General features: G+C 53.1%; 1 protein-coding gene across 8 annotated transcripts; it reads right to left on the reverse strand.

Moving 5' to 3' along the window:
- Window positions 1-400: 400 nt before the first annotated feature.
- Window positions 401-20624, reverse strand: PDLIM7 (PDZ and LIM domain 7). 8 transcript variants are annotated; one of them, XM_070374147.1, is made up of 14 exons: window positions 20471-20575; window positions 19782-19931; window positions 19415-19520; window positions 15691-15842; window positions 15579-15609; window positions 14969-15087; window positions 14171-14307; window positions 13980-14016; window positions 12978-13132; window positions 12598-12835; window positions 10973-11153; window positions 1097-1217; window positions 895-1010; window positions 401-740 (listed from the first exon to the last, which is right to left on the reverse strand). In XM_070374147.1, the coding sequence occupies exons 3-14, from the start codon at window positions 19508-19510 to the stop codon at window positions 654-656; spliced, it is 1470 nt and encodes a 489-aa protein (XP_070230248.1). In that variant the 5' UTR covers window positions 19511-19520; window positions 19782-19931; window positions 20471-20575; the 3' UTR covers window positions 401-653. The 8 variants fall into 8 exon arrangements, with proteins under 8 accessions (XP_070230248.1, XP_070230246.1, XP_005904674.1 ...); XM_070374145.1 differs by lacking the exon at window positions 19782-19931 and having other exon boundaries at window positions 20471-20624; XM_005904612.2 differs by lacking the exons at window positions 14969-15087; window positions 19782-19931 and adding an exon at window positions 14568-14584 and having other exon boundaries at window positions 12978-13039; window positions 20471-20623.
- Window positions 20625-26209: the final 5585 nt, after the last annotated feature.

Raw genomic sequence — 26209 nt, forward strand, 5'->3', positions numbered from 1 at the left:
AAGCAGTCCCAGCTCCTCATCCTGGCACTTCCAGGCATGCTGGCATTTCCAGGACTGGGGGACTGCCTTCTCCAGCCCCCTTTCTTTGCCTGCAGCATAGGATGGCAGCAGCCCCTCTGGACCCTCACTTGGGTGTACCATTTTCCACATTACACCCCTGAGGATGCCCTCCAACTCCTCTTCTCTGACTGCCAAGCCAAGCCAGACCAGGCACCTCCAACTTCTGTGGGTCCTGGGCCCAACACGTGAGATTCCCCTTTGCCTCCTCCTGCTGACCATGAGTCCTCCCTGTCCCCATCACGGGTCCACCAGGACAGTCAGCCCTGGAGAATTTAATCTCCACCCTGCTACAGGCCTCAGATCACATCTTTCTTGATGCACGGGGCAAGCACACACCAGACACAGCTGGAGACAGATTTATTGTAGCACTGGACGTGAGCAGGGGCCGGTGTGGCCAGCACCAGTGTGCGAAGGTGGTGGAGGGAGTAGGGGAGGTGAAGGGGGTGGGGCCCGGGGGACCCCAGGCTCAGGCCAGGAGTCGGGGTCAGGGCAACTTTTGCTAGCCCTACCCAGAAATCTGGAGTGATGGTTCCAGAATCAGCAAACCCCTCAGGTTGGGTAGGCTGGGGTGGGCAGCAGTAGGTGGGAGGGGCTCACACATGGGAGAAGGCATGGCTCTTGCAAAGGGGCTTGTCCTTCTTGGAGTAGAAAGTCTTTCCTTCCAGGTTGATCTGACATATCTGGGAACGGCCAAGGTGCAGTTACGAGGGGTGGGGGTAGCAGGAGAGGGCCCTTCCCAACCTCTTAGGAATCCCAGAGGCAGGGGTGGGAGGGAGGCAGGTGAAGAACACAGGGCTCTGGGGACAGGGCCTGGGTCTGAAGAGGGGTACTCACTGCGCACACAAAGCATGTGTCATGCCAGCTAAAGCCCAGTGCCTCCAGGAAGCGGTCCCCAGCATCGATCTTGAAGTCACAGCCTCGGCATTTTGTGCCAAACATCTTCTCATAGTCTGGAGACGCAGAGAGAAGCAAAGTGGCGGGGGGACTTGGGTTCCCCCCTGCCCACAGCCCGCCCTCTCAGCCGTCCCAGCCATACCTGGCTCGCAGTAGGGGGCCCCCTCCTCCATATAGAAGGCCCTGTTCCGAATGGGCGCCTTGCAGGCCGCGCAGGTGAAGCAATGCACGTGCCAGGTCGTCTTCAGGGCGTGCATGACCTCCTGAGAGGAAGCAACAGGCGCTTGGCAGCTTGGCACCTCCTCTCCAGAGCCCGGGACAGAAGCAGGCTGGCTGGGGCCCCCTTTCTTTCCAGATAAATGTTTGATCTGCACACCCACTGCTCCCACTTTCTCTCTCCAACCCCAAGGCATCCCTGGGGACATCCACTGTGCTGTGCTGTGCTTAGTCACTCAGTTGTGTCCAACTCTTTGCGACTACATGGACTGTAGCCCACCAGGCTCCTCTGTCCATGGGATTCTCCAGGCAAGAATATTGGAGTGGGTTGCCATGCCCTCCTCCAGGGGATCTTCCCGACCCAGGGATCAAACCTAGGTCTCCCTCATTGCAGGCGGATTCTTTACCATCTGAGCCACCAGGGAAGCCCATGAATACTGGAGTGGGCAGCCTATCTCTTCTCCAGGTGATCTTCCCAACCCAGGAATGGAACTGGGATCTCCTGCATTGCAGGAGGAGTCTTTGCCAGCTGAGCTACCAACTGGTGGCTGTTCACTAGGCTACATCTGAAGTTCTGCTCCTAATCTCCACACACTCCCCCTTGCACATTCCCACAGCGTGTCTCAGTGGATGGTGACTCCATCTGCACGGGCCAAATTCCTTGCTATGTCCCTTATTTCCGGTCCACACCAAAATCCGGCTGGGCTCTCCTTCAAAATACATCCAGATACTGGCCACTTCTCACAGCCTCCCTGATGTGGAATGTGAGCCTTAGGAACCTTTGACCTGTATGAGTGCACAAAACTGGCTTCTGTGCTCCTTCCTCTGCCCCTGACAGCCTGATATCAACCTGTGCTCGGCCAGCTTCTCCTCTGCTTGAAACCCTGCCTAGTCCACACTGCTCTGAGCAAAGGGCAAAGCCCGGGGAAAGGCCCAGAGGCCAGCAAGACTGACTTCCGTCCCTCTGCTCCCGCCACGTGGCCTCCTGTCCATGGTTGATGCACCGGGCATACCATCTTAGGGCTTCCCACCAGCTGCCCCCTCTACCTGGACTGCTTCGCCCAGATATCTGCTAGGCTCAGCCCTTACCCTCTTCAAGATTTTGCCCAAAGGTCACTTTCTCCTTAAGGCCCACGCTGACACGATCAGCTCATATGCCAACCCCCTTTCCCAAGGCCATGCTTCCAGTAGCTTGAACCCTGCATTTCTTCCCGTACTAACATGTGTGTGTGTTAGCCACTCAGTCATGTCTGACTCTTTGCAACCCCATGGACTGTAGCCCGCCAGGCTCCTCTGTCCATGGAATTCTCCAGGCAAGGATACTGGAGTGGGTTGACATTCCCTTCTCCAGGGGATCTCCCTGACCCATGCGAACCTGGGTCTCTGCACTGCAGGCGGATTCTTTACCATCTGAACCATTAGGGAAGCCCCCCATACTAGTATGCCACCAGGTAATTTACCTCTTGCGTCTCTTGCTTATTGTCTGCTCTCTATCGCCTTCTTCCCGATCTAGTATGAGGTCCCAGAGGGCATGAACTATTCACGTTTCTGTTAGCTGGTATATCCCAATAGTGCCTGGCCCATGGGTAGGCATCATGAGTGCTTGTGAGCTAAGTTAACCTGCTCTACTGGAGGCCTGACAGAGCAGAGGACACAGGTGGGCTGAGCTCTCCCTGGGGCCAACCAGGTGAGCAGCACTCATGCCTGGAGCAGGCAGAAGGCAGTGTGGAGCCCTAAGGGATGTCAGATCGTAGGTTCAGCCAGATCTTAGCTGGGTGGCTTGCCCAACAGCTTTACCTCCTCATGACACTTGGCTCCTTCACTGTTGAACTGGGAACCTGATCCCAGCTTTGCCGGGTTGCCGTAAGGATGGTCCCACATCTGAGGCCAGGGGTCCCAGACCCAGTGCCTGCCAAGGCTAGGTGGCAGACACAGTGGGGCAAGGCGGGGACTGTGTCATGGGAGAGCACGTGTTGCGTGTGCAGGGCGGGGTGCTGACCGCTTCATTCAGGAATGCCTATAAGGCTCAGGTTGAAATCCAGGTGTTAAAGTCAAATCCAATTTTTCAAAATTGGCTGTTACTTCAAAAATGAAACGGAGGCTTCTCTGGTTAGGAGCCTGCCTGCCAATGCAGAGGACACGAGTTCGATCCCTGGTCCAGGAAGATCCCATACGCCGAGGGACAACCAAAACTGTGCACCACAGCTACTGAGCCCTCAGGCTGCAACCACTGAAGCCTGCGTGTCCTAGAGCCCGTGTGCCACCACAGGAGAAGAACTGCAACAAGAGACCACAGCGAGAGAGCAGCCCCCACTCGCCGCAACTAGAGAAAGCCCGTGCACAGCAACGAAGACCCAGAGCAGCCAAAAATAAATAAAAACAAGTCTTGAAAAAAAGACTTCCCTGGTGGTCCAGTGGTTAAGAATCCACCTGCCAATGCAGGAGACACAGGTTCAATCCCTGGTCAGGGAAACTTCCACATGCTGCAGAGGTAGCCAGACCCATATGCCGCCAACTACTGAGACTGTGCCCCAGGGCCCATGCTCTGCAGCAAGAGAAACATAGTGAGAGGCCCATGCACCTCAACGAAGAGTAGCCCCTGCTTACAGCAACTGGAGAAGGCTCTCGTGCCGCAACGAAGACCCAGCAGAGCCAAAAACAAATAAACAAATAAATTTTAAATAGAAACCATTTAAAAAAATAATAATAAGTAAAGAAACAGTGTGGACAAAGCAAGACATAAGTATGGGGCACCCCTGGCTCTCAGCTGGCTTGTCCGTTGCCCACTATAGAAACTGTCAAGGGAATTCCCTGGTGGCCCAGTTGTTAGGATTCACTGCTCACTGCTGAAGGTGCAGGTTCAATCCGTGGTTGGGGAACTAAAATCCCACAAGGTGTGTGGCACAGTCCCCCAAAAATCTGTCATTTCTCACATATACCTCACGACCAGCCTGGCCAGGAAGTTACTGCCACTCCCATTTTAGCAAGGTCCAGAGAAAGTGATCTGTCCCAGATGAGGGCTGGGGGAAGGAACTTGGCTGTGGGCCAACAGGACAGGGTCTCGGCAGGAGCATGGGGAGCCCTGAGCTGGGCCCAGTGGGCATGTGGACAGGGAGGCAGGTATCTGAGCCAGTTCTCCATATCCACCTTATGCCCAAAGCTTCCTACATCTGTCTGCCCCTCCCGTCCCATCACCCTAACCCCGGCCTAGCGGTTCCGTTCCCCTCCTCGAGTTGTCTCCCCCTGTCCCAGGGGAAGCGCGATGAGGCACATCTGACCTCAGCAGTCCCCAGCTCCGGAACCCCTACCGTGGCCCCTGCCCTCAATTCCACCTTGTCTCACACCCTCCCCGGGCGTTGCCTTGTGACACAAGCTGTTCCCTCTGCTTGGAACATTCTCTCCTGACCCTCGTCCAAGCTAATTCCTACTGATGATTAAGTTCAGCTTAGAGGCCGCTTCCATTCACTCCTTAAGGTGTTAAGTGACCACTTTCTATACATGTGTTAGTGTGTTAGTCTCTCGGTCATGTCCGACTCTGTGCGACCCCATGGACTGTAGCCTGCCAGGCTCCTCTGTCCATAGAATTCTCCAGGCAAGAATACTGGAGTGGGTTGTCATGGCCTCCTCCAGGGAATCTTCCTGACCCAGGGATCAAACCCAGGTCTCACGCATTGCATGTAGACTCTTTACCAACTGAGCCACCAGGGAAGCCCTTCCTATATATGAGGTACAGCATTACACATGAGCAAAAGAGCCCTGGTCCCAGCCCATGAATTTCACACTGGAGAAGAGATGGGACAAAAGGATTGGAGGGCAGTAGCAAACAGTGGGGAGCCTGGCCAGGTGGGAGGGTGGGTATCAGGGAAAGTGCCCCTGAGGAAGTGTTATTTGAATCCCAGATGAGAAGGAATGAGGTAAAGAGAGTGCTAATGAGTATTTCTATCAGAGTACAGCCCATGCAAAGGCCCGCGGTGAAGGAAACATTGCATTGAAAAGATGGAGCTGCCTGTGTCGCTGAAGCCCCAGAGTGACGGGGGCTGGTGGTGAGTAGCAAGGCTTGACAACAGTCTTCCAGAGGGTCCCCAGACTAGGACACGTCCCCTCTAATGTGTCCATCCCATCCCCCAGAGTTCCCCTCCAAGTCTGCTGAATCAACCAGATGGTCCTGTGTTTCCCCATGCTCTGAGCTCTAAGAGCCTGAAGCCCATGGTAAAGTGAGACAGTTAGGTTCCTGCCCATCACCCCGCACACACTCCTCACTGACCCCGCTAGAAGGTGTGATCTGTCAGCCCCCTCGCAGCCCCTGCAAGAGGGGAAGCTGAGTACCCCTGGGCCATATGTGGAACCACTGGGCTGGGGCAGGAGCAAGGCTTGCCACCTTATTCTGGGCATACTCTAGGACCCAGGAGCTAGTCAGGCTCTGTGAGCCTTGCCTCGGTATCTGCAGCCTGGGCATTAACTTTGTCCACCTAGAACTGGGGCAGGGCAGGACGAGAGTGCGATGTAATGTAGGCGGGGCTGTCAGTGAACAGAACGTAAGGGCCTTGATCTGTGGGAAGCAAATCCAGATGCCAGCTTAAGAAAGGTCCTGGGGGGACTTCCCTGGTGGTCCAGGGGTTAAGAGTCTGTCTGCCAATGCAGGGGATACTGGTTCAATCCCTGCTCAGGGAAGATCCCACATGCCATGGGCCAACTAAGCCCGTGTGCCACAACTAGTGAGCCTGTGCTCCACAACAAGAGGAGCCACCTCAATGGGAAGCTCATACACCGCAACCAGAGAGTAGCCCCCGCTTGCTGCAAATAGAGAAAAGCCTGCACAGCAATGAAGACCTAGTGCAGCCACAAATGAATCAATAAATAAAATTTAAAAAAGAAAAGTCCTGGGTTCCAGCCCATTCTGATAGAACAGTCCAACACAGGATCGATTAGGCTGGTGGGGAAATGACTGTAATCTTGGGCAAAATTTCCTCATCTGTAAGATGAGAATAATCAAACTGACTTCATAGTATAATTGTGAAGCTGGATGCCCACACATAGAAAGTGACCCACAACACAAAACTGTGATAATATCCTTTCTCCCCTTCTAGTCTACTGATGGAATCCTCACTTTTTGCTGGGCACATAGCTGTACCAAAGAGACATTTCCCAGCCTCCCTTGCAGCTCAGTAATGTCATGTGACTGAGTTCCGGGCTATGGGATGGAAGCAGAAGGGCTGGATGGCACCCACAGCCCAATCCAAAAGGAAATCAGTCCTGAATATTCATTGGAAGGACTGATGCTGAAGCTGAAACTCCAATACTTTGGCCACCTGATGTGAAGAGCTGACTCATTTGAAAAGACCCTGATGCTGGGAAAGATTGAAGCCAGGAGGAGAAGGGGATGACAGAGGATGAGATGGTTGGATGGCATCAGCGACTTGATGGACACGGGTTTGAGCAAGCTCCGGGAGTTGAAGGACAGCTCCCTGTCCTTCTCTGGCATGCTGTAGTCTATGGAGTCACGAAGAGTTAGACACGACTGAGCGACTGAATTGAACTTATCTTCTAAAGATGGCTCCCAAGAACCTTCCACTCCTTCCTTTTCCAATTTCTTGCTGAGAAAAGAAGTGAAGCGAAAGGCAAAGGAGAAAAATATACCCAACTGAATGCAGAGTTCCAAATAGCAGGAAGAGATAAGAATGTCTTCTTAAGTGAATAATGCAAAGAAATAGAGGAAAACAATAGAATGGGAAAGACTAGAAATCTCTTCAAGAAAATTAAGAGATACCAAGGGAATATTTCATGTGAAGATGGGCTCAATAAAGGACAGAAATGGCAAGGACCTAACAGAAGCAGAAGAGATTAAGAAGAGATGGCAAGAATACACAAACTGTACAAAAAAGGTTTTAATGACTTGGATAACCATGATGGTGTGGTCACTTACCTAGAGGCAGGCATTCTGGAGTATAGTCAAGTAGGCCTTAGGAAGCATTACTATGCACAAAGCTAATGGAGGTAATGGAATTCCAGCTGAGCTATTTCAAATCCTAAAAGATGATGCTATTGAAGTGCTGCACTCAATATGTCAGCAAATTTGGGAAATGCAGCAGTGACCAGAGGACTGGAAAAGGTCAGTTTTCATTCCAATCTCAAAGAAGGGCAATGCCAAAGAATGTTCAAACTACCACATAATTGTGCTCATTTCACATGCTAGCAAGACAATGCTCAAAATCCTTCAAGCTAGGCTTCAACAGTATGTGAACCAAGAACTTCCAGATGTACAAGGTGGATTTAGAAAAGTAGAGGAACCAGTGATCAAATTGCCAATATCTGTTGGATCATAGAAAAAGCAAGAAAATTCCAGAAAGACATCTACTGCTTCATTGACTAAAGCCTTTGACTGTGAATCACAACAAACTGTGGAAAATTCTCAAAGAGATGGGAAATACCAGACCACCTGACCTGCCTGCTGAGAAATCTGTATGCAGGTCAAGAAGCAACATTTAGAACCATACATGGAACAATGGACTGGCTCAAAATTAGGAAAGGAGTATGTTAAGGTTGTATATTGTCACCCTGCTTATTTAACTTATATGCAGAGTACATGATGCAAAATACTGGACTGGATAAACCACAAGCCGAAATCAAGCTTGCTGGGAGAAATATCAACAACTTGAGATATACAGATGATACCACCCTAATGGCAGAAAGCAAGGAGGAATTAAAGAGCCTCTTGATGAAGGAGAAAGAGGAAAGTGAAAAAGCTGGCTTAAAACTCAACATTCAAAAAACTAAGATCATGGCATGTGGTCCCATCATTTCATGGCAAATAGACTGGGAAAAAATGGAAACAGTGAGAGACTTTATTTCCCTGGCTCCAGAATTACTGTGGACAGGGACTGCAGCCAGGTGCTTGTTAAAAGACAGATGCTTGTTCCTTGGTAGAAAAGCTATGATGAACCTAGACAGCATATTAAAAAGCAGAGACATCACTTTCCCGACAAAGGTCTGTATAATCAAAGCTATAGTTTTCCAGTAGTCATGTTCAGGTGTAAGAGTTAGACCATAAAGAAGGCTAAATGCTAAAGAAAGATGCTTTTGAACTGTAGTGCTGGAGAAGATTCTTGAGAATCCCCTGGACAGCAAGGAGATCAAACCAGTCAATCCTAAAGGAAATCAACCTTGAATATTCATTGGAAGGACTGATGCTAAGGCTGAAGCTCCAATACTCTGGCCACCTGATATGAAGAGGTGACTCACTGGAAAAGACCTCGATGCTCAGAAAGATTGAAGGCAGGAAGAGAAGCAGACAACAGAGGATGAGATGGTTGGATGGCATCACCAACTCAATGAACATGAGTCTGAGCAAACTCTGGGAGATAGTGAAGGATAGGAAAACCTGGTGTGCTGTAGTCCGTGGGGTCATAAAGAGTTTGACACTACTGAGCAACTGAATAGGAAGCCGATTGCAGCATGGAAATTTTGCCTGAAGCTCAAGAGGTATCTTGGACTATGAATGGTAAGTAAGTCAATGCTAAGATGTCGGAGAAACAAGATACAGGAGCCTGGATCTGCCTGCATGTCCCAAACTGCCCACCTCTCGACTTCCTTAGGTGAGAAACAGCTGTCATTATTTTTTCTGTCACTCGTGGTCAAGGCAATTATCACTAATATGACCATTACTACGGAGCTCTCTGGGCTTCCCAGGTGGTGCTAGTAGTAAAGAACCCTCCTCCCAATGCAGGAGATGTAGGACATGCAGTTTCAGTCCCTGGGTTGGGAAAATCCCCTGCAGGAGGGGATGGCCATCCACTTCAGTATTCTTGCCTGGAGAGTCTCCATGGACAGAGGAGCCTGGTGGGCTACAGCCCATAGGGTCACAGAGTCAGACACGACTGAAGCGACTTAGCACACATTCATGCACAGAGCTCTCTGGCCACATCTGGAAGCTCTGCCCATGGATCCAAAAGTAGGGAGTGCTGGAAGTCCGCAGCGCTTGTTGCTGCTCTGGTTTGGCCCCCATGCTCTGCAGCCTTGGGCAGTTTCTGCCTCTCTCTGCACTTCAGTTTCCACACAGGCACAGCTGAAACCTCCCTCAATTTGTCACCCTGCCTGTTACGCTCTTCTTTCCTTAGGCTGCTCACCCTCAACATGCTTGGAGTCCCCTTCCTCTGTGTGAGTTCCTGGGGGCAGGACCATGCCTGTCTCTTCACAGGGTATTCCCAATGTGGGGCACACTGTCCACAATGAATGGGAGATGGTAGATAGGGCATCACTCGTGCCCATAACATGTGCTGACCCAAGTCCCAAGCCCAGCTCCAGGTGGCAGCTAGGTTGCCCTGCAGGAGACCAGGCCAGGCTCTGCTGCATATTTAAACTCAGTAGAAAGAACAGGATTTTTTTTAACACTAGATTTTTAATATATATATTATTTATTTGGCTGCATGGGGTCTTAGTTGTGGCACAGGAGATCTAGTTCCCTGACCAGAAATCGAACCCAGGCCCCTTGCATTGGGAGCACAGAATCTTAGCCACTGGACCACCAGGGTATTACCAAGAATAAGATTTTGAATCACAAGTTTTTGAACCTAAATTTCTGCCTTTGCAAATCAATAGTTCCGTGTCCTTCAAGCCTATCTTTAGAGACTCCGTTTTTCATACGCATTCGAATTCAGGGCAGCAGACTGCATTAGCCTCTCAAAAGCCAGTCACAACCCCCTTTTGCCTTCCTCTCTTATAGAGAACAGTAGCTAAAATACTGGATTTGCCAGCTTTCCTCACTCGCCCAGGTGCTCATACAATAACAATTCCAACAACTGAGATAAAGATGCAAGTTCCTGGTTTTTCTTCCAGAGTCAAAAGGCAAAACCTTATTAAAAGAAGATGCCTGCTCCTTCCCTCTTCTTCCCACCTGCAACAAGAATGTGAGCCTGGGGCTTGAGCAGTCATCTGGCAACCATGATACAATAAGCTTGAGGACAAAGGCCTACAGGCTAAGGATTTCAGAACTAAAACACAGGAAAAGCCAAAAGCCATCCATGAGCTGTTCTACCCCTGGCATTCTTGCAATTGAAGTAAATATTACCCCTTCTGTTTCAATCTCTATACTGGAGTTTTTTCTATTACTGAAGCTGAATGCAATCCTAACACAGTAGCCATCTCTTGTTTCGGCCTGACTAGCACTTACCTCCTCTCTTGGGGTAATGTCACCTAGGTTTTATTTTCAAGGAACCAGTCCGGTGGTTCAGGCAAGGCCACCAGACCCCGTTCCAGAGGTGGGTATCACCCAGGCCTGACCAACTAGAGTCACAGGGCTTGATTCAGAGATGGGCATGTGAAGCAAGCCAGGCCAATGAGCATCAGCACTGGGACTTGATGCATCAGCTGGCACAGAGGTGCTTTCTTTCTCTCTGCGGTGCTAACCTGGGGAGATGTAACCCTGAAGCCACTGATGTAGCAGCATCTTTGCCACTTTCTATGGAAAAGCATGCTGGGAACAAAGCCAACACAGATGAAACCAGAGGCAAGTGGAAGAAAGACTCCTGACGACCTGGATCTGCATTCACCTGGGCCAGATGTTAGCAACCCTCAGCCTTTCTGACTACTGGCGCCAAATCTCTCCTGCTTGAGCCCTTTAGAGTTAGGATTTAGGTCACCTGTTCAGACAATCCTGGCTAATGTAAAGTAAGGTTGATATAGTAGCCCGATTGTGAGGCTGGTAAGGTTCCAACGGGGTCCCAGCCCAGGAGCTGCTCAGCACTCCTCAATGCTGAAGAGTCAGGCTTGCCTTCCTAGTCCCCCGCCAGCTGCCAGCCCCACTCACGCCAGTGATCTTCTTCTTGCACTTGGCACAACTGGGTGCATAGCGCACATCGTAGCAGGGTGGGCAGAAGATGGCCCCCTTCTCCTCGAAGAAGCCACCCTCTTCCAGAACCTTCCCACACTGGCTGCACACAAACTCCTCAGGGTGGTATGCACGGCCCAGCGCCACCAGGTAGCGGCCCCTGCAGGGGAAAGCGAGGGCAATGAGCAGGAGTGGGTGCAAATGAAGTTGGGGTTCATGGCCAACTCCCCATAGTGTTTACCCCACACCCATTATGAAACCTTGACGAGAACATTCATTCTCTTCATTTCCAAACAGGGAAGCTGCTGCTGCTGCTGCTAAGTCGCTTCAGTCGTGTCCGACTCTGTGCAACCCCATAGACTGCAGCCCACCAGGCTCCCCCATCCCCGACTCTGTGCAACCCCATAGACTGCAGCCCACCAGGCTCCCCCATCCCACTCCAGGCAAGAACACTGGAGTGGGTTGCCATTTTCTCCTCCAATGCATCAAAATGAAAAGTGAAAGTGAAGTCGCTCAGTCATGTCTGACTCTTAGCAACCCCATGGACTGCAGCCCACCAGGCTCCTCTGTCCATGGGATTTTCCAGGCAAGAGTACTGGAGTGCGGTGCCATGGCCTTCTCCAAAAAGGGAAGAGACAGGCTTGAATGTTGACTTGCCTAAGATCAAACAGCAAGACAAAGGTTTCTATTGTGGGACTTCCCTGGTGGTGCAATGGTTAACAATTTGCCTCCCAAGGCAGGGGACACGGGTTCAATCCCTAGTTGGGGAACTAACATCCCACATGCCTCAGGGCAACTGAGCCCGTGTACCACAACTAGAGAGCCCATGCATTGTGACTAAGATTCCATGTGCTGCAACTAAGATCAGATGCAGCCAAATAAATATTTTAAAAAGCTGCACTGTTTTGATGACAGGAGGTGAGGGAGAAGAGTAGTGTCAGAAAAGGGAGGACGGGGACACTGGGTGAGGACTGCTGACATGAGCCTAATAAGTTGAACCCAAGGGGTTGGTGTCCTGGGGGACAGGAGGCCTGGAGTACCTGTGAGCCCTGAAGACCAGTGGGCACTTGAGCTGAGCCTGGTGCCCACTCTGTTCCGCTGGCCTGTTCCATCTAGGCTGGAGAGGGACCCGGCCATCCCAGATAAATGGGGATGTCTGAACGAGGGGTTGCTTTCCAGAGCTTAAGAGCTGACAGGAGTTGAGAGCAAGGCAGCGCCTCGGATGAGAACTAGGAAGGTTCTGGGGCCTGACACAGATCCGATTCTGGGGGCTGTGGGACTCGGCTGGGCCCTGGGGAGCAGTGCAGACGGGGAGGAACTTAAAAGGCTTAGCAGAGAGAGACCAAGTGAGCAGGAAGGAGAAAGGCAGAGGGGCTGGGAGCAGGGAGGCCATTCCTAGCCCAGAGAGCAGCGAGTCTAGGGCTGCAGCTTGGCTATGTCGTTGGCACCCCCTCCATTTTACCAGGGCAAATGTTGGAGAGAGGCTGAGCAGGGGGCAGCTGAGATGAGTAGGGAGATAGACGGGAGGAGCAGCAGTCAAAGACACCAGGGCTGGAGTTCCGGTTCAGGAAAAGACCAGGGTAGGAAGGAACGGGGCCACCCACCGGATGACCTTGTGGCACTGGTGGCACACGGGAGTCTTGCCGTTGCTGCCACCGCCCCCGCCATGGCCCCCTCCAGCGGCGGCCTGCACGATGGAGGTGCGGTTCTGCATAGGCGTGGGTGTGGCTGGCTGGGTGTGCCGGGTCAGCACCGTGCTGGTCTTGTCTGGGGCGTAGCGCTCAGCAAATGCAGGGTCCACAGCCCAGGGTGGGCGGCTCGTGGGACTGGGGGTGGTAGGGCCTGCCAAGGCCAGGAAAAGTGGCTCCATGGGGGTACCCGGGGACACCACAGGACAGTGGGGAGAGCCCGGGGCAGCTTGGAGGGGCCCGCCCCCCATGCCTCTGGAGGTTACCCACCCTTCCCCAAGTCCACGCGCTCTCACCAGGCCAGGGTTCCTGGGGTGTAGCTGAGGCTGGGGTTGGGGCTTCCGTCCTGGGCACCTGGCTGTAAGATCTGTCATTCAAGGCCCTGCACAGCCGAGGCTCCTGGCATGGCCCCACCCCCCAACCTTGGTCCTGCTGGCCCCATGAGAGATGCCTGGGTGCATGACAGAGAGGATCCAGGTCCCCCCAGGGCATGGATGGGTAGGGCAATTTCTCCTGGCCAGGTTCCAGCTGGCTGGTCTGTCGCACAGGGCTGGGAGGTGAAGCAGGGCTCTCGCTTCTGGGGCTGCTCGTGAGGGTCCTTCTGATGGCAGGGGCCCCTTTTGGTGGGTACCCCCACCCACTGAGACCCATACTGGCAGGGCCCACACTGGATCTGAACCATCTAACACCCCTGACCCCAAATGCAAACCAAGTCCACAAAGATAAGAGAACAGAGGCAGAGAAAGCAGGGCTGAGAATGTTTATTTTCATGCCCAAAAAGCCAGCACAGACCTGGCAGACAGCAGTACCACAGGGCAAAGAGTGAAGGCAGCAGTGTCAGATGGAGCCAGGCCCTGTGCCAGGAGGGCAGCTGGGGCCAGGCCAGCAGGAGGCTCAGTCCAGGGGCAGAAAAGGGATGGGTGAGGCAGGCAGAAGCTGGAGGCGCCAAGGGGAGGTGCCCTGGGGCGGAGGAACAGCAAGAAAGAGGCAGAGAGGGCAGCCGGCCGGCGAGGACCAGGCTACGACTGCACGTTGAGCACATGGGCAGAGCGCTGGTGGTGCCAGTCCCGGAGGCGGGTGTAGCGTGGGCTCTGCAGCTCCAGGACATACTTTTCCCTGAGGGGCAGAGAGAGAAGGAGGAGGAAGTGGAAGGAAGGAGAGACGGAAGGGAGGCAGGGAGGGAGGACCAGAGGAAGGAAGGAGAAAGGATGAACCTGGCTAGGGATGGCCAGGAGCAGACAGGGCTGGAATGGGAGAGGCCGGAGATGAGAAGGAGGGGCTGCAGCATGTCCTGTTACCTTGATTTCTTCAGGTGCTCCTCATCCGGGTCTTGCACTGAGAGGGCAGAGGCAGACTTTGACCAAGAGCAGACAGAAGGCCACCCCAGCCCTGAGCCCTGGTAGAGGGTGCCAGAGCCAGGCTCCAGCTAAGCCCGGGTCTGGGCTGGGGACCAGGAGCAGAGTCCGCCCTTCCCTGGGCTGGCACTTACTGAACTCGGTGCCCGTGAGGTGGGCGAGGATGCGGAAGGAACGGGACTGGCCTGTCCCAGGCCTCGGCCGCCAGTCCTCTGTGTCCTCCATCAGCCGCTGCTTGCTGGCATCTGGGACCAGCGGTCGGAGCGGCTGTCTGTGGGGAGGGTGTGGCTCAGAACCTCATGCTGGGGTGGGCAGCAGGGGCGACCCCTCCCCGGACTTGATACAGGTGGGCTAGAGTGATGGGAGGACGGCAGGGCAAAGCTAGGGCCCTGCTGGGTGAGGGGTGGGGCAGGGAAGTGAGAGGGGAGGAGGGCAACCAAGGTGAAAGGAGGGCAGCCAGAGTGGGGAGGGGCCACCACCCAGAGTGCCAAAAGGAAGGAAGAGAGGGACAGGCAGAGGGGGCTCACTGACTTGTCAGGGGTCTGCACCTGTGAAGGAAATAAGACAGATGGACAGATAAAGGCACAAAGAGATAGACAAGGGGAGGAAGAAAGATGGCAAGGGGTCAGAATAGGCAGGGGGAAGGCTGCACTGAGTGTCTGGGCTCAGTCGGCCATCATCAAATCCCAACCCCAGGCTACCACCGAGGAGGGGTCGGCGCGCTGCCTTGCTCCCAGCCCCCAGGAGGGCCGGCCCAAGGCAGGAGCCACACCCTCGGTGGGGCCCTGTGCCTGCAGTACCCGCCCCAGCCACCAGGGGTCGCTGTCGCACGGTTCCGGCCAGGCTGGGGCGCAGCACAGGCAGAGCAGCAGCGGGCAGCCGGCGGGCGTGCGGTGGTGGAGACATGGCGTGGACGGGCAGGACAGACATACCCATTCTGCTGCGGGGCGCTGTCTGCGGGCGGGTTCGCCCCGAAGGGTCGGGCCGTCTTGTTGAGGGAGGCGCTGGGTGCAAAGGTGTACCGCGGGGGGTCCGCGGCAGGGGCCAGGGCCTGGGCAGAGACAGAGCGGGGAGGGCGGGCAGGACGGGAGGCGGCAGGGGATCTGGCCAGAGTGGGGCGTCCCCTGGCACGAAGAGGCCAGCGGTGCTCCAGCCCTACCCCCACACATCTGGCCTGAGGCTCCGGGAGGGGCGACTCAAGTTTCAAGGGGCCCATTTGGGAGCAATGATCTCAGCCCACGCAGTCCGAGGGCGGGTGGGCTAGTGCAGCTTGCAGCACAGGCCGGCCGGAGAGAGGGAAGGAGGCAGGCAGGCAGACGGATGGACCAACAGGCAGACATGCATGGTGCTCTGACCGTGCGGCAGTCCCTGGCCCAACTCCCAGTTCCCAGACTCCCCAGCTCTGGCGTCCACCCTCTACTCCCGGCCAGGGATGGGGGAGGGGGGGCGGCGGGTACCAAGGCTGCACCAGGGAGGGCAGGTGAGCCTGGATGTCCAGTCCCACCCCGCCTGCTGCCCACATATCCCAAGACCATCCCCTACCTTCTGCGGTTTGCTCTGAGCAGGCTGAGCCCTAGAAGAGAAGGGGAAGTGGTGATGATGGGCCACGCCCAAGGGCACGCCCACCTGCCGGGGCTGCTCAGCTCAGGCTTACCTGCTGAGGCTAAGGCTAAGGCGCTCCCCGCAGGCACGGATCTTGTTCTGGGCTTCGATGTGTGTGAGGCCCCCCGCGTTCTCTCCATCAATACTCAGTACCCAGTCACCCACGGCCACGCCAGCCTGTGCAGCTTTACCTCCAGGGGTGAGCTATGGAGAGATGGAGGGTCATGAAGGGCCAAGACTCTGCAGACCAAACTCAGGCAAACAGCAGCCAACCCTGCCCTTCCTCAGCTGCCCCGCTCGCAGAACCCAGGGGTCTCTTCATTCAATGTGTTTCTGGACTACTGTTGAATACTAAAGCCATCTGGGAGGGGGTGGGGCTCCCTTGAGCTTCACCATCACCTCAAACACTCCGCTTATACATTCATTCACCTCCAGGGACCCTCCTCACGTTTCAGAAGCTGCTGACATCAACACATAGCCACCTTCAGGCTAAAACCCAAGTGTCTCAGCTCCGACCAAAGCTTTTGAGGCCCCTGCTGGCCTCTTGCCCAGGCCATTCCACCCACCAGACCTGCCCTCTGGCCTGTGCATGTGGGCATGAAATGTGCATGTATGCTTGTGGCATATGCATGAGCTGAAACCATGAAGATGACTTCTGGGAAGTGGGGGGCTTTGGCGAAAACAGAGAGGAATGGGCTGCCTAGGGTGTGAGAGAATCCAATTACTTATGAAGACCTCAAGTGCAGAAAGAATTGTTCTCAAGGTTAGGAAGCACCAGTTTTATGGCCCAGGGTGGGGTATCTCCCAGGGTATGGATACAGGTGACCCTGAAGAACCCAACTGGGCCCTCCCAGCCCTCTAGCCTAGTGGCAACAACACAGGCAGAAGTAGCACTGCTGTTGGTAAGTCTAAGCCCGCAGGTCTGCCTGGCCATCTGGCAACGCGCTTGGCCTTGAGCTGGCTTGTGCGGAAGTACTGGGGGGTAGAACCACACTTCACAAGTTGGGGAGGTTTGCGGAGTACAGGCTGCCTGTGACCCCATAAGGCTCCTCGGTGGGCCGACACTCAGAATCTGAGTTCAGGCGGTAAGAGGTTCCAGAGAGGTGGCAGAGGGGTCAGACCCAGAGACTGATGGCACTAGGGCAAGAAGGGAGAGCTTGGTTTGATGGCTCTACCTCATGCTTCAGAAGTTAGAAGGGTAAGACAGCTGGGTGGCCTTTTCTTTACTTGCTAAGTACTAACAGCAGTTTACATTTATCGAGTACCTAGTATTACCACATACTGAATCCTCCAAAAACCCTGTGGAGGAGAGCCTGGGAATATACCTATTTTATACATGGGAAAACAGAGAGGTTAAGTAACTTGCTTCTAGTTGCCTAGCTAGCAACTCAAGAGGCAGGCTCAGGCTCCACCCTATTAAGGCACCTCTGTTGAGAAAAGTAAAGTGAAAGTGTTAGTCCCTCAGTTGTGTCTGACTCTTTTGTTAACCCGTGGACTGTAGCTTCTCTGTCCATGAAATTCTGCAGGCAAGAATACTGGAGTGGGTTGTCATTTCCTTCTCCAGGAGGTCTTCCCAACCCAGGGATCGAACCCAGGTCTCCTGCATTGCAGGCGGATTCTTTACCATCTGAGCCACCAGGGAATTGTTGAGAGCTGGGGCTCAGAGGTCAGCCCTCTGAATGGAAAGATTCTCTGACCCTCAAGCTGGCTTTGGGGCTTGGATCCCCTATCTTACCTCTAGTTCAATTCAACCCCTTATAATGGGCATGGGTGAGTGATGCCCTTGAGGGGAAGTGACTTACTCAAGGTCACAGTGAGTCAGTAGAAGGGAAATCTGGTCTGGCCACTCCCTACCCACACAGCTCGCTCCGGGGAAGTGTGGGCTAAGCCCATGGAGGTGGGAGTCTCAGGTTGAGCTGGAGCTGTTGGCTCCCAGAGAGGGGATGGGGAACTGGCAACTACTTCCTTCTCTGGGATGAGGACAGGAGGACACAGGAGGGACAGAGGAGTGGTCAGAGGTGGAGACAGAAGCAGAAGAGACCTGGGGATGGGGGGTGGGGTGTGTCTGCAGAGAAAAGCAAGGAGGCCCAAGGGACCAAGGAGAGGAAAAGCCAGGGGGCTGGACACTACACGGAGTAGGGGGTGAGTCAGCCTGAGGGCTCCACTGAGCAGCCCAACCCCCAAGTCCCAGACGTTACCTCATCTCCCAGGCCTGGGCCTCCAGCCAGCCCTAGCCCCTCCCTCTCCTCCTCCATGCTAGGGTCAGGAGAGAGGGAGGGGGCCCAACCCAGCTCTGCAAAGACCACCCTCACTCCCACCCACCAGGGCCTAGGTCCAACTCCAGGGCTGGGCTCAGCCAGTGACCCCACCCACATGCTGGGGCTGCTGACAACAGAGCCCGAGCTCAGAGTGCCCCCAACAGGCCACATCTGAAAGTCCATCCCTTAGGCTGCTTTGTTGGCCATCCCCACCAATGAAGAAACTGAGGCTCAGAGGTCAGCCAAGCTCCCAGCCACACTGACCAGCACTTTCTCAGGAAGCAGAGTATAGGATGAGTTCCCAGGGCTGGCAAGGCTTGAGTATTCTGTACAGGCTGGGTGTAAATAGTAGGGACACCAGTGCCCTTAGCTACCTTGCTGGCAGAGCAGCTTCCAGGAAATCCCACGGAAGGGTCCCTGGGAACAGTGAATGCCTGCAGGTCCTGGCCACCAAGCCCAACTACAACAGACTCTACCTTGGGGCCCCCTCAAGCTGGGCTCTCTAGGCCCCTCCAGGCTGTGCCTGCCCTGGGCTTCATGCCAATAGCTGCCCACCAGGAGCCTGGATGGGCCTCTCTGGACAAGCGGATATGGGGACAGGAAGTCCCCACCCACTCCTGACCCCCAGACTACAGTCAAGAGACACCAACCCAAGGGCTGGCCTCACCCTCTCAGGGCAGGCACTTTGTTCTCTGTGTCCCACAACTGATCCCACAGTCATAGCCACAGCCTGGTGATCGGCTGAGGGGCCCACTGATGGGGTTCAGGGTTCCAGGCCTAGGCCAGCCTTCTTTAGTTCTGCAGACTCCAGCCACCAGTTGGCTATCCCAGCATGGGGCTGCATTCTTGGGCTTATAAGGCAATCCCCCTGCCACAGGGAGGAGCCAGCCTCCAGCTCCACCCTCACCAGGACAGGCTCTCGGGAGTTGAAGTCAGAGCCCTAGGGACCCAAAGACCACTGCATCCTGAATGGAACCAGTGAATGGGATAAAAGTCCTCACCTGGGCTGGAGAGAAGCACCTTATTCACCCACAAAAACTGCAGGCCATCCCTGTGTTTGAAGCCCCATGCCTGCTTTGCCATGGAACTGATGAAAGAGTTCCTTCAATGAGTCTTGAGTTATCTCATTTGAATAAACAGGGTGGTAGTTGCTATTCCTTAGGTGGCAATGAGGATGAAGTGAGCTCCTGTAGTCAGAGTGCCCTCCGAGGGGCCTAGCACCAAACATTGCTCCTCAAGCAGTTTATAGACACTTCTTGGAGACCGCAGGCTCACCTCCTGAAGAATGGGCACACTCCTGAGCCTAGAAGGTGCAGTGTAGTGCTGTGGAAGTCTGAGGGCTTCTTTCCCAGTATCTACCAAGTTGGGAGTCCTTGTGGCAAATGCCCACAGCTCTGGACCTGGACACCTCCTGGTCTATGACCTCGGCTCATTCCTGCTCAGACTCCTCCTGCCACCCACTGGAGATCTGAGTACCCAGGGACCCCCAGGGGAACCCTTCCCTCAACCTAGGCTCACCCGGGAGATGGAGAGGGGTACATTGAAGTCCTTGCCCCCCTGCAGCCGGAAGCCCCAAGGTGCTGGCCCCTCCAGCACCACCTTGAAGGAATCCATAGTGCTGCTCCTGAGAGGAGAGAAAAGGTGAGTGATGCACGGTGGGTGCACAGGCAGTCCCAACTCTGGACACCAGCCTTGGACTAGTGCCAGGCAAGCACTGGCAGACGTTGAGCACACCCAGGGGGAGGGTAGGCAGGCACCCTGTTAGGTAGGGCTGGGCTGGTAGCTGGCAGACTGACTTTGGAAAGACAGGGGCAACCCCCCTTCCCCAAAGGACTGGGGCGGGGGGGTGAAGGGAGCCCGCATCCAGTGTTAAGGTTCCTCTCACCCAGGAGTGGACAGCAGGACTACTTTGGCATGACTTCCTTCCCAGCCAGTCTTGAGTCTTGGTCTGGACAGCAATGCCAGTCCAGGGCCGGCGCTCCTCTCCCCCGCCCCCAGGTCCCCACAGGCAGGCCTCGGCTGGAGCCTGCTCGGACTATATAAGGCGTGTAAACTGACACTGTTCGGAGAGAACACGGGGGCTTGGGCCGCGAGGGGGAGGGGTGCGGAGGGAGGCGGCTGGAGCGAATCCTAGCCATTCCAAGCCCAGTCGAAGCTACTGAGAGCCAGGGCAGGACCCCTGGGAGCGCTGGGTTCTGGGCGGGGGCGCGGCCCCTGGGGGAATGGTGGGGGCTGGGACTCCAAAGCATGGCCAGGAAGAGGATTTATCCTGCAGCCCAGTGGGGTGGTGCCTCCCACACAGGACTGCTACCATCCCAACGTGACTCAGTTTCCCCCTGGGCCCCCGCCTGGGCCCCAAGCACTGGCCGAGTCCCAGGCGCAGGAAGCGGCACAGGCGCCAATCAGCCCCGCCGCTGCCGGCTTCGCCGCAGGAAGGCGGGGGCGGGGGTAGGGGCGACGGCCCTTCGGAGGAACTGCAGAGCTGGTTACGACCCCCAGCCCCCTCTGGGGTCCCCATTAGGCCTCTGCCCCCCGCCTGGTCCGGCCCGAGATGCCCCGCGCTGTCCCAAGTACCTCCTGGGCCCCACCGGGGCGCTGCTCCGCGGCGGGCTCCAAAGAGCCGCGTTGGGATCCGCCGCCCGAGTTCTGACCCCGCCCCCGCGGCTGCCATCCGCTTTGAGCCCGCGTAGTGGGGCGGAGCCAGATGCCCCGCCCCCTTCAAAAGTCGCGGTCGCCGGGCAATGGGAAGCCCTACCCAATCCTTCCGCCCCACCCAATCATCAGGTCCCATCTAGCTTTGGGCTCTAAGACACAGCCCTCCTTGGTCCCGTCGGTGGGGCGGGGCCTGGACGGAGTCTGGGCGGGGTCTCGGCTGCTGGACACCTAGTCTGCGAGCCTAACACTCCGCTTTCCTGGCCCTTTGCGCCTCCAGCTGGCGGAGGGAAAAGAAGGTCTACTTGGGAACCAGACAGATCTGGATCTGAATCGTCTGTGAACCTTAGTTTCCAACTCGGAAAAATGGGATAATACTACTCGCTTCACAGGGCCGTCGTGAAGATAGGCACAGTTTGCCGTAAGGCACATCCATCGGCGGCTCCAGAATTTCTAAATCGGACGGATTTGGTGGAGAGTTGGTGGCGGGGGGTGGGGAACCTCGAGGTGGGCTTAGTTGAGGAGGACAAGGGGGAGCATGAAGTTAAGTTTGCAGAACATTCCACCGAAGGCAGAAAATGACAGCCGACACAGGTGTAGGGACCCTTGGCTCTGGCCCCAATCGTTACTCAATCCTGACCTATTCCTACCGCCGACCCCTCGCAGTCAGCGGCCAGCAGCCCAGCGTCCCCACCTAAGTGCCGACTATCCTGATGGGCTATGTCCTGCTACCCGCTCCAGAATCGGCAGCGCCTCCAATAAGGGTGTCAGAGCCCCCACTTTGACCCAGTGCTCAGCCCAGGCGGCTAGCTCAGGCAGCGGGGGAAATTGAGCAAGGACCCAGGTTTGCGAGTGAGTGAACAAATGTCCACGCCTCAGGGCATGGCCAATGCTATTCTCCCCTCTCCACTATTATCATATTTCATCCTCTTCTGCATCATTTCCTTCACTACATAAACTGATGTATGAGTTCTCATCTTTAAAGAAATTTTCTCTTGATCTCATATCACTTTTCAGCAATCTCTCTTTTATTCTACTTTCCTTGAGGGTAAAATTCCTTGGAGTTATTTATTACCCTTCCTCCCCGTTTTTCCTCCCATTCTCTCCTGAACCCATTCAGTCAAGCTCTTGTCCCCACCAGTCCTCTGAATTAATTCCCTCTTCAAAAGGTCTCTAATTATTTCCAGGTTGTTCAATCAGTGATGATTTCTCAGCTTTCCTCTTTCCCTACCTAGAAACAGCTCTGGTCAGGGTACACTCCCTCTTCCCCGTGGCTTCATCCTGTCCCACTGACTGCTTCTTCTGCACCATCCTGCCTCCTGCCCTACTGAATTCTCCTTCTCCACCTCCTTTTGCAGCTCCTCATTTGCTTTCCAACATGGTCATCAGCTCTTTCCTCTCTACATTCACTCTCTGGGACCCCATTCTGTTCTGTGACTATCAATAATACCTATATGCCAAGGACTCCCAACTTATATGTCCGGATCTGGCCTTCCCCAACAAATCCAGACTCCAGTATCCAACAGTCCGTCAAACCTAGGATGTCTATTTCAAATCATCATTGTCGTTGTTCAGTTGCTCAATCGTGTCCAACTCTTTGTGACCCTATGGACTACAGCACACCAGGCTTCTCTGTCCTTCACCATCTCCCAAAGTTTGCTCAAACTCATGTCCATTGAGTCGGTGATGCCATCCAGCCATCTCATCCTCTGTCGTCCCCTTCTCCTCCTGCCTTCAATCTTTCCCAGTATCAGGGTTTTTTGTAATGAGTCAGCTCTTCTCATCAGGTGGCCAAAGTATTGGAGCTTCAGCATCAGTCAATTTAAACTTGCAATTTCTCCACCTCCCTAACTCCTTCCTCACTTTGGTAAAGTAAAAAAAAAAAAAAGAAAATTAAAAGAGCAGCATTATTCATCTGCCTGGTCCAGTAAAAATTATGACGTTTTCCTTCCTTTATTTTCTGTCTCATACTTTAGATTCTGCAAATTCCACCTTCAGAATTTCTTCCACATTTGGCTTCCATGTATGTCCCTGCCACTTCTCTCATGTCTGGACATTTTAACAGTCTCCTAATAGAGCTCTCTGCTACTACTCTTACCCAGTCCAGAGTTCTTTCACTGCAGCAGCCAAAGTCCCTCTAAAGCAGCTGCTGCTGCTGCTCCTGCCAAGTCGTTACAGTTGTGTCTGACGCTGTGTGACCCCATAGACGGCAACCCACCAGGCTCCCCCATTTCTGGGATTCTCCAGGCAAGAACACTGGAGTGGGTTGCCATTTTCTTCTCCAATGCATGAAAGTGAAAAGTGAAAGTGAAGCCGCTCAGTCGTCCGACTCTTAGCAACCCCATGGACTGCAGCCTACCAAGCTCCTCCTATGGGATTTTCCAGGCAAGAGTACTGGAGTGGGTTGCCATTCCCTAAAGCAGAGATCACATCAAATCACCCTCAGCTTTTAGTATTCCAGTGGGCTGGTATCACACTGGAAAGTAAAGTGTTTCAGATGTACATGACACTAATAAACTGCATCCACCAAGACACAATAAACTGGGTCCCTCACCTCCTCATTCACTCCATCCACTCCAGTCACTTGGCCTCCTGAGTGTTCCTCCATCACAGCAAAGGTATTCCTGCCTCAGAGCCTTTGTGTTTGCGACTCCTTCTGCTGAAACACTTTCTGCCAGATATTAAAACAACAGGCTCTCTCACTGTGCTCAGGTCTCTGCTCAGATGTTGCCTCCTTTCTTGATCATCCTATCTAAAACAGCAGCCCCTGACACCTCACCCGCATGATGCACTAGTTCCTTATCCTGCCTTACTTTTTCCCTATAGCACTTACCACCATTTGACATTATATTAAGTGTTTGTTTCTTCATTGCCCTTTGTCTGCATTAGAAAGTCAGTCCTCTGAGAACAGGGTCTTGTCTGTTTTGTTCACCGTCTCCCCAGTGACTGCACACAGCGGATATGAATAAACAGATGAAGGAAGGATTGAGAAAGTGAAACAGTAAATGAAGAAAGGAAGAAGTGGCAGCCTGGGGCTCCAGGCAGCCCTCCAACAGGGAGAGCCAGGGATCCCATTCCTTGGGCTCCTGCAGGGCTCAGACCTAGATGGAGCCACCAGAGCTCCCTGCACAGGCAGCCGCTGGGTAGGGGGGAACTGGCCGTGGGCTAGGCCACAGTGCCCCCTGGTGGTCAGGATACCTGTAGCTCCAGGGCCAGGTCCCTAGGCGTTTCCAAAGACTTTCTCTTCTACTTTCTGATTGGAACCTCATAAAAATTGCCATGAAACAAAAAGGTTTAGATTTGTAATAAAAAAAGCATGCCAAAACAACAAGAACATACTGTATAACACAGAAATTTATATTCAATATCTTGTAATAACCCATAATGGAAAAGAATTTGAAAAAGAACATATATATGTATGCATACATATATATACATACATGTATATATATATCGGAGAAGGCAATGGCACCCCACTCCAGTACTCTTGCCTGGAAAATCCCATGGACGGAGAAGCCTGGTGGGCTGCAGGCCATGGGGTCGCTAAGAGTCGGGCACGAAGGAGTGACTTCACTTTCACGCATTGGAGAAGGAAATGGCAACCTACTCCAGTATTCTTGCATGGAGAGTCCCAGGGACAGAGGAGCCTAATGGACTGCCGTCTGCGGGGTCGCACAGAGTCGGACACGACTGAAGCGACTTAGCATATATATATATAACTGAATCACTTTGCTGTATATTTGAAACATTATAAATCAAATCAACTACTCAATTTAAAAATGAATATACACTGAAAATAAATTTAAAAAGAACATTCAATTGCTTAAAATAGAAAGAAAAACCATTCTATAAATTGTGTTGGAACAATTGGTTATTGTCTAAAAAAAACAAGGGTCCACCTCATGCCATATATAAAAATATATCACATATAGATTAAAATCTACTTTTACAGGACTTCACTAGTGGTCCAGTAGCTAAAACTCCTCGCTCCCAATGCAGGGGGCCTGGTTTGATCCCTGGTCAGGGAACTAGATCCCACATGCTACAACTAAAAACCAGTGCCATCAAATAAAGAAGTAAAAATAAAGATTTGGAAAAATCAAGTAAAATCTACTTTTACAAGTAAAATTATAAAAGTATTAGAAGACAGTTTTTATTTTTTTTATTTTTATTTTTTATTTTTTGACAGTTTTTAAAAGAAGCATGCCAGACCAAGGACCCAGCATCCTGGATCCCAGTTCTGGCCAAGATCTTGACTCTCTGGGTAACCTCAAGTGTGTCCTGGCATTCTGTGAGGTGGCAGGAGCTGACCTGCCACTGTGGGGCCAAGAGGTCATTGCTGAAGGTACCCTGACTCCTCCTAGCCTCAGCTTGCTCTGTTGCAAGCAGCCTGATCAATCATGGGAAGCTTTTGCCTGTCAGGAGGATCATCTGTAAGTAGGGCTGAAATGTGTCTCTCGGTGTTTCCAACATTTTTCTGGGTTTTGTCCTGTGTGGCTACAAACACCATGGGATAGCACAGAATGCACCTCCCCACAGCCTCCCTTCACACACTACATTTGGAGATGCCTTTAGACACCTAGAACTCTCATGTGCAGTTGGAATCTTAAATATGGATCTCAGGGGCAAGATTTACAGGTCATCAATATTTAGATGGCCTGTGAGATCTGGAGACCACCTTGACTCACTTAGGACTGTGGTTCTCAGCCTTGGGTGCATACTACAATTATCTGGGGAGCTGAAAAAGTGGTGCCCAAGGCCTGCCTTGACAGATGAAATTTGAAACCATGGGTGTGGGCCTAGGCATCGGCATTTTAAAAAGGCTCTACTCCAAGCTTCAACAGTAATTGAACCGAGAACTTCCAGATGTACAAGCTGGATTTAGAAAAGGCAGAGGAGTCAAAGATCAAATCGCCAACATCTGTTGGATCATAGAAAAAGCTAGAGAATTCCAGAAAAAGATCTACTTCTGTTTCATTGACTATGCTAAACCCTTTGACTGTGTAGATCACAACAAACTGTGGAAAATTCCTAAAGAGATGGGAATACCAGACCACCTTACCTGCCTCCTGAGAAACCTGTATGCAGGTCAAGAAGCAACAGTAGAACCAGACATGGAACAATGGACTAGTTCCAAATTAGGAAAGGAGTACGTCAATGCTGTATATTGTCACCCTGCTTATTCAACTTATATGCAGAGTACATCATGCAAAATGCCAGGCTGGATGAAACACAAGCTGGAATCAAGATTGCTGGGAGAAAACTGACAAATAACCTCAGATGTGAAGATGACATCACCCCTATGGCAGAAAGCAGGAACTAAAGAGCCTCTTGATGAAAGTGAAATAGAGTGAAAAAGTTGGCTTAAAACTCAACGTTCAAAAAGTGAAGATCATGGCATCCGGTCCCATCACTTCATGGCAAATAGATGGGGAAACAATGGAAACAGTGATAGAGTTTATTTTCTTGGGCTCCAAAATCACTGCAGATGGTGACTGCAGTCATGAAATTAAAAGACGCTTGTTCCTTGGAAGAAAAGCTATGACCAACCTAAACAGCATAATTAAAAGCAGAGACATGACTTTGCCAACAGAGATCTGTATAGTCAAAGCTATGGTTTTCCCAGTAGTTATGTACAGGTGTGGAAGCTGGACCATACAG

Source organism: Bos mutus, chromosome 7 (assembly GCF_027580195.1).
Source record: "Bos mutus isolate GX-2022 chromosome 7, NWIPB_WYAK_1.1, whole genome shotgun sequence".
NCBI classification, from domain to species: domain Eukaryota; kingdom Metazoa; phylum Chordata; class Mammalia; order Artiodactyla; family Bovidae; genus Bos; species Bos mutus.

What these genes read in the sequence shown, in the direction of transcription:
- PDLIM7 (XM_070374145.1), bottom strand. Translation starts at nt 19,510, where the DNA reads ATGGATTCCTTCAAGGTGGTGCTGGAGGGGCCAGCACCTTGGGGCTTC. An exon ending in GAGCACCTGAAGAAATCAAG is followed by an intron (nt 13,133 to 13,979) that starts GTAACAGGACAT and finishes TCATGCACCCAG; the next exon opens with GCATCTCTCATGGGGCCAGC. An exon ending in CAGTGCCACAAGGTCATCCG is followed by an intron (nt 11,154 to 12,597) that starts GTGGGTGGCCCC and finishes TTTCCCCTGCAG; the next exon opens with GGGCCGCTACCTGGTGGCGC.